General features: G+C 39.7%; 1 protein-coding gene across 1 annotated transcript in view; it reads left to right on the top strand.

Moving 5' to 3' along the window:
- Window positions 1-5,990: 5,990 nt before the first annotated feature.
- LOC137632347 (uncharacterized) overlaps window positions 5,991-8,753 on the top strand; it is a 3,912-nt gene continuing 1,149 nt past the window's right edge. The window contains exon 1 of the mRNA XM_068364283.1: window positions 5,991-6,055. Coding sequence (XP_068220384.1) covers window positions 5,991-6,055 — 65 coding nt within the window. The remainder of the gene's footprint in view (window positions 6,056-8,753) is intronic.

Genomic DNA, 8,753 nt, shown 5'->3' on the forward strand with positions numbered 1-8,753 from the left:
AATTGCACCTCGGGGAATACCCTGCGGTTGCACTATGAAGTAAACTCTAAAAGAAGTAGAGCTGCAATAGGGAAAAAGGGAAACTGGGATGTAGGTAAAGCAGGTTATAAATTAAGTGCATCCGCCTCAGGTCATTCACTTATGCTTATTAAGAGCACCACTTGATGTGCACTGTTGGTACTAAAACAGCACAGTTTGAAAAACTATGACTAATACAAATCCAGAATGGGATTAAAGACAAAAATAGTCCATTTCAGTTTGGAAATTTAGAGAGCAGATCAATAGCAGACCACCTTATAACAATAAACACTATAAATGGCAATGATAATTACTGAGGGGTTCCACTTATATTTGTTTTGAGATTTCGTAAGATGTTAACAATCAGTTATGACAAAGACAAAACCCCTAATTTTTATTATTATTATTATTGATGTTGTTATTATCATCATAACCCTAGTTGGATAACCAGGATGCTATAAGCGCTAGGACTCCAACAAGGAAATTAGTAGAGTGAAATAAAGAAATATGCAAACTATGCATGAAATAAAATAATTTAAGATCTGTAACAAAGTTGAAATAAATCTGTACATCAGAGGTTGATGACAAAATGTTCCAACGTATTATCAGACAGGTAGAAAAGCAACTGCCGCTGTATGGAAGAACTTTAAAAAATTTACTTTTAATGTCAATACTCAGATATCCGCTGTGTTAGGTATATACAAAAAAGTTAAGAAGATTAAAGGGGAGGTTAGAAATGGAATGATTGAAACGGTGAAGGAATATAGATACTTAGGATAATGGTACTCAGAAAAGGAAGCCCATAGCTTTAGAGTAACCAAATGGGAAGCAAAAAATACATATTGTGCAAGCAGTTTGCAAGTGTGAAAACGTGACATAGGAAGAGATTTGACATTACAGGCATAAATAGTTATATCAACAAAACTGAAGTGTTATAAAAGAAAGACATGAATCATTTAGCATTCATTATATGATTATCAAAGTGATGTTTGAACAAATTAAAAGTACACCTTATCAGGGGTTAACAGCTGAAACAGACCTATGGCCAATAGATGATAAAATTTAGTATAAAAAGTTATGTTTTTCATAAACATAATTCAATCAGATGATAAACGATTAGTTAAAGAGCTAGTGGAAGATCGAATAAGGAAACCACCTGGGGGATGAACATTAGTGGAAGATCAAATAAGGGAAAAATCTCGAAATATGCAACAGTATGATGATGAAAGTGAAGAAATATGAAACTATAAAAAGCAAGAATTCTAGTAATAATTAAGAGATGAGGCAAACGAAATTAAAATAAAAGGAAAACACAAGGCAGAACAATAAAAAGTTAAGGTTTGTAAATAATAATAGCAGAAGGAATTACATTGTGAGCTCATCACAAAGGAAGTTGTCATTGTAATGAAGACAAGGTTGAATATGATACTTATTATTGAAACAGGAATGAAAATTATAGGCTTTGTGCGTTGTGCAAAAAGACAGATGATACAAGAGAGCATTTGTTTAGCTGTAGAGAAATAAGAAAATTCAAAAGCAACAGCATAGAATTAAGAAAATTAAATTAGCCAGCCAAAGAAGTTGCTCGATATATTAGACAGGCTTTGCAAGTTAGAAATAGAAGTTTGCAAGCTATGCACTATTCAGTTGTGCCATTTGTCTAACCTCAGTTGACACCCAGCCAGCACCATGGCAACATTTCTTCCTCCCTAACATTTGCCTAGCTGACATGCAAAAGAAAAATAAAGTAGATGATGTCAACAATGGTTCTGTAGCAAGAGAACTTGATCCACTAAATTCTAAATCCAGCATATAATGAAGTAGTAGTAACAGGAGTAAGAGTAAAAGATATATATATATATATATATATATATATATATATATATATATATATATATATATATATATATATATATATATATATATATATATGTATATATAAATGCATAAATATACATTATATATTTATACATACAGTATATGAGTATGTGTGTATATATTCCTTTCAACACAGGTGTTACTGTGGCATACAAACAGGACATAATACACTAAATTCTAGGATATAAAGAATAGTATTAACATGAAGAGTACGTATAAAAGTTGACACACATGCACACACACACACACACACACACACACACATATATATATAGATAGATATTATATATATATATATATATATATATATATATATATATATATATATATATATATATATATATATATATATATATAGATAGATAGATAGATATATATATATATATATATATATATATATATATATATATATATATATATATATATATATATATATATATATATGTCAAAATTTATCTCGAAAATAGGTTAATTTTGTCAGATTGTAATAGCAAGGGCACAAAATAGACATTATAATGTTGAGACGTATCGAAAGAAAAACCTATCTTTTGTTTTCTAAGAAAAAGCTGCTGTGCTTATCGTTATGTACTTTAGTCCTACCCATATCCTGCTTATGTTCTGATCTATTGAAACATTGTAGAATTCAATGTAAATAAATGATTATTTTGATATCCTTATCAGCATTTTCATATGCCAGAATAATCCTTACTTTTAGTAGCCAAAGGATGGGTAGGCCCATACCCTTTGAATAACGATAAATTCAGAACAAAAATTACTTATTCTCTTGGGACACGGCCATCGCATTAGCGAGTGTGATGGAAGGATTCAGCGTTGACACTTGCCGGTACAACTGTTGGTGCGGCAACGAACGGCAGAAGTACAGGCACCCCCTGTGCGCTATCTCAGGAAACTCCAACGATGTGCGCTGATGCGCAGGTGAACGTTGGCGCGCAGTCCCTGGAACAGGATGTCTCTGGATGGCAGTCTCAGGAACAGCAGGCGAGCGCTTGCGCGCAACTGCACACGAGCGGGCAGGAGAACGTTAGCGCGCAGGGGATACCTGGCACTTAAGGGACTTACTCACAATGTGAGAAAGCCCCTTTTCTCCCGAAGGGACCGGTGCCCGTTGGATAACGGGGTGCGAGGGCGCCCACAGAGTCAGCATCCAGGAACGGAGACGGCAGGTCAGCAGGTCTAGGAGAAGGCTGGTCTAATCAGGAACAATCCTCAGAAGAGGGGTCTCTATGAGTGGCCTCTCTCGCGAACGAGAGAGGTAAACACTTCGTAGAAGAGACTTGAAGACACTGGTGATGGCGCCCCTTAGGGCCGTTGGATCAGCAAGCTGACCTATAAGGAGCAATCCTCCGAAGAGGAGTCCTAAGAGAGGCCTCCATCGCGAACGAGAGAGGTCACAAGACTGATCCTGCAGCTGCTCAGCCCCTTGAGCAAAGCTGCAGGTGCAACCGTTCAGCCCCAAGAGCATAGCCACCTGAAGGTTTCATGCGCCCAGCCTTGCAACCGCTCAGCTCCTTGAGCATGGTTACAAGTGCGGTCGCTCAGCACCAAGAGCATAACCGCCTGAGGACCAGGAAAACCCATCCGGGAATATTAAGGTATGAGAAGTTCCCCCTCTGCAGAGGGAAGCTCTAACACCCGGGAAGGGAACCTCCCTCGGAAGGGAAGTTACCTACCCCTGGAGGCGAACCTCCTTAGCGTTCTAAGATGAACTGAAGAGCTGACAGTTGTCACGGGAGGACTTCTAAGAGAAGGGATAACGCCCATGACGATGTCCTAGAGAGATGGCAGCGACAGCAGACTCCCCAGGCACAAACAGGACAGCTCTGCTTCGTTGGCACACTTTAGTCAAACGAAGAAAAAAAAACTGCATAGTTAACTGGGAAAATAAAGTTAAATAATTATTTAACAGAAATTCCCCCGGGAGGAACTCCGAAGAGTAACCCCGAGGGAAAAGCAAAACATAAGCATTAAAAATTAAGTATGCGACCTCCTCCCCCAATGACATCACGGGAGAAGGGGGAGGGCAGAGAACTGTAACAAAAACAGAATTATAACAGAATATTAATTATGTAATTCATCTAAGAATGATCACAAATAGTAAGAACCACTGACCCCCGAAGGGAGGTGTTCACAGAGAAGCTGAAAAGTTAAAAAACAAAACAAAAAATACAATTAGATTTCATTAAAAATAATTGAGACAAATAAACGGAATAGCAACCAAACCCGCAATGGGAAAGGAGTTTCCGTAATAGTACGTAGCAGTAGTAGTAAGGGGTGAACGACCTCGAGTAGAGAGAGAGACCGTAGGCAATAAAACTCCCACATTCCCTTCGCTGAGAATCCAAGTTCCCCGTAGGAAAGGAGGAACAGCGAAGATAATAGATGAATGAAGAAAGTCCAGCAAGGACGATCTCCACGGCAGCAGAGTTAACGGAAAAGCCGAAGGAAAAACCGGTGGACCAAGTGGGAAAGGGCCGTACCCCACAACGGAACCGAGGTGGCCTAGCACTAAGCCGGTGACATTGTCGTACACTACACACACAGCACAAACACTGAAATGAAAACTTACTATATTTGGTATTACAGTATTACAGTTTCAACCATTATGGGAAATCTATTATAATAATATATTTCCCGAGTAAAGCAAGTCTTTTGTAGTATTTCTGTATAATATTATCGCAAATGCCTAGTTCTTTATATATCGACGATCAAACTCACGCTACTCATGTCTTCCTCCCAGATTTTTTCTAAGTCTGTTGTTATTGTTGACTGTGTCTTGTATTTGCTTAAATGAGCCCTGTAACCACTATAATCCGCAGACAAACTAGTCCACTATGAAGTCTTACACGTTTGGCCAATCACAGCGCCTATCCACTATGACGTCATACATGTTTGGCCAATCACAGCGCGACAATACAACAGCGCGACAATACATCATCTTACCCAGGCATTTCATTTCGTTCTTAGACATGGAGGCAATAGCAAGCACGTCATCTCATGTTGCACAATTAGTTGAAATTCCATCTTCTTGTCCTGACTGTTTCCTAACTTACAATGAATTTGTTGTAACTTATTCGGGGAATATTGAAAAACTAGTGGATTTGTGCCAGACACACAATTTAATTTTACAAAATAAAAATTGTCCTGCATGTCAAGGAACCTTCCCAACGGCTTCACGTTTTCCTCAAAGCAGCAGCACATCTTTATGAACCAACAGTTTAAGGTAAGCTTCATTAATTTATAGAGTATATTATAATGGTGATAGTATAACGATGTATACAGCAGTACCATCACTTTGGATTTGGTTTGATGGATGTTAGGTGATGGATGTGTTAGGTAGTGGCTGTAAGGGGGGGGGGGGGGGTGTCGCAGGGGCTAGGATTAGGTAGGGGTACAGGGCCCTAGGTTCGGTAGTGTCCCGAAAATCACTGTGGCCTTAAGGGGGGGGTCGCAGGGGGGGCGGAGCCCCACCCCCGGTAGGCCTAGGTAGGGGTACAGGGCCCCTAGGCTAGGTTAGGTGGGTTTATTAGGTTCAGTAGTGCCTTGAAAATCACTGTGGCCTTAAGGGGGGGTTGCAGGGGGGGCGGAGCCCCCCCCCCCCCCCCCCCCCCCGGTAGGGCTAGGTAGGGGTATAGGGGGAGGGGTGGTGGAAAGATAAGTATTCATTTATTGAAAATATCATTTGAGCCCCCCCCCCACATAAAACCCCGGTTCCCACCTGGTGTCCCCCATAATTGTTAGGATGAAGTAGGGTCTTTCTGCATTCTGGAACAACTCGTTGTTTTAACTCCAATTACATAGTAAATCTCTAAATCGGATGGTTTGCGGTCAAAATAAACGTTAAATCCGTTGGAACTACACTATTTCTGATGCAACAAATTTACTTTTATTCCAGTCTCCCCATAATGGATGAAACTGTAAATTTACCCTATATTTCTATACACAAAAATATACATAAACATAAAGAATGTTTATATATATATATATATATATATATATATATATATATATATATATATATATATATATATATATCTCAAGTATAAAAAAAAGTAAGAAAACGACAAAAAGCATTAATGGCTGCCAAAGAGGCGAGGGTGAAAGCGGACACGTCCGATCACCACCCGAGCCAAAGTAAAAAGTGAGCTTACCAAACAGGTGTGTGAGGGGGGAGGGTAGCTAACTACCCCCCCCCCCCCCCCGCTAACTAGTGGTGGGGTAGTAAACCCTCGTTAACATTTTAATGGCTCGTCCTTTCAGCTACGCCGAAAGTAATACCCACTTTAAATAGCGTGGTTTGTATTCCAGTTATGTAACAAACCTAAATTTACTTGCTATGAAAGCTAACTGCCAAACAACTACTGTACTGAAAACTATTTCACAAGAAAGTAAATAATGCATAAATATGTAATGACACTTTCATTTCTTACCAAGAAATTGAAGCAAAGGGTTGATGTTTTCGTATACAGTGAACCCTCGCTACTTCGCGGTTCGACCATCGCGGATTCACCACTTCGCGGATTTTTTCCATAACCCATATATATACAGTAATATATATATATATATATATATATATATATATATATATATATATATATATATATATATATACAGTGAACCCTCGCTACTTCGCGGTTCGACAATCGCGGATTCACCACTTCGCGGGGTTTTTCCATAACCCATATATATATACATATCGCGGATTTTCCGAAAATTCGAAAATACCGCGAAATCTGAAGACCCCCAAATACGATATTTTGTTACCTGTAATTTCATTAATACTGTAATTAGTAATATCTGCTCTTACTGATTGTTCATTGCATTACATATGATATATAATTCAGCACAGAAAGAAATAAAACACGAAAAGAGAATGTGATCATACGATAATTCAGTACGTAGTAAAATTAAATCGAACATGAAACGCAAATCAGATGCAGTCATACCATATTAGAATGGTGTGTACTGTAATGGATGTGCTTCTTTTCCATGAATCTTTTGTATGTATACGTACGTAGTACAGTACTGGATCCAATAATATTCTTTGTTGCAAAAATCACATTTCGAATAAGCGTACGAGAGAGAGAGAGAGAGAGAGAGAGAGAGAGAGAGAGAGAGAGAGAGAGAGAGAGAGAGAGAGGCGTAAAATAGCGTACGTAAAGTGTGTATTATTATTATTGTTATTATTATTATTGTTGTTGTTGTTGTTAATAAAATTATTATTGTTATCATTATTATCATTATTATTATTATTATTACTGTACAGTATTATTATCATTATTTATTATTATTACGGTATTGTACTTAATCTACGTACGTTCAGTATGCGCGGGGCATCTTCTATGAGTAGGTAACCAACGCATCATAGTACTGTAAGACGGGTTGTGATTGGTTCAAGCGCTGATAGATGACGAATCAGAACTCAAGTTTTGTTATCTAGCCTGTGATTGGTGTTTTGCCCGCATCTTCTACCAGCAGCATCAAAGTTCTCGCGGGGCTGGATCGTTCACTCTCTGTTACCGCGTATCGCTGAGTAGACGTTCTTAAGTTTGTGAAGTTTAATCTGTGCTGTGTGCGACCTTTTTAAGTTGAACTTTTTGTTACAGTACTGTACGTAAATCCTACTGTAATGGCTCCCAAGCGTTCTGCTTCTCTTAAGGCTGGTAGTGAGCCTAAACGCCACCGAAGGATGATGACGATAGCTGAGAAGGTTACGCTACTCGACATGTTAAAAGATGGTAGAAGTTACGCGGCCGCCGGCCGCCATTTTGGCATCAACGAATCCACCGTTCGCTATATCAAAAAGGACGAGGCGAACATTAGAAAGACGGCTGCAATCACCTTTAGCAGATCAGCGAAGCGAGTCGTTACAACGCGTAATAAAACGATCGTACGCATGGAAGGTGCTTTAGCTGTGTGGATTGCCGACTGCCGGAAGAAGAACATAGCGTTGGATACGAACACCATCCAAACAAAGGCTTTGAGTTTATATGAGAATTTTGCTGCAAAGGAACCTAAAGACGACGACGGCAACCATGCTGAAGATGATGATGATGCAGATGATCCTCAACCAGGGACATCCACTGATTCCCAGCCTCAGAAACGTTTTTCCGCAAGCAAAGGATGGTTCGCGAAGTTTCAGAAACGCTTCGCCCTGAAAAGCATTTCCCTGCATGGGGAGTCTGCTTCTGCTGACACTGCCGCTGCTGAAACTTACGTGAACCAGACGTTCAAGAATATTATCGCCGAAGGTGGATACAAGCCGGAACAAGTCTTTAATATGGATGAGACTGGCTTGTTTTGGAAGAGAATGCCGTCGCGAACTTTCCTGTTCAAAGAGGAAGCCAAAGCCTCTGGCTTTAAGGCATTCAAGGATCGCGTTACCCTCGTGATGTGAGGCAATGCTGCTGGATTTTTGTTAAAGCCGGGGCTTATTTATAAGTCGAAAAATCCTCGCGCTTTGAAAAATAAAAATAAGAATCTCCTTCCCGTGTACTGGATGCATAATCAAAAAGCATGGATTACGAAGATGCTGACCTCCAACTGGTTCCACCAGTGTTTTATCCCGCAAGTCAGTAAATATCTCTTAGAGAAGGGCTTGCCATTCAAGATCCTTCTCCTTATGGATAACGCTGGTGGACACGCAACAGACCTGTCGCATGAGGGCATTCAGGTTGAGTTCCTGCCACCCAACACCACGTCATTAATTCAACCGATGGACCAGGGGGTTATCAGGGCGTTCAAGGCCCTCTACACAAAGAATACCTTGGCGGACCTCGTTGCGTGTGTGGATGCTGCCCAAGATGACGAGGATGAAGATTTTAACTTGAAGGCGTACT

This window comes from Palaemon carinicauda, chromosome 41 (genome assembly GCF_036898095.1).
Source record: "Palaemon carinicauda isolate YSFRI2023 chromosome 41, ASM3689809v2, whole genome shotgun sequence".
NCBI lineage: Eukaryota > Metazoa > Arthropoda > Malacostraca > Decapoda > Palaemonidae > Palaemon > Palaemon carinicauda.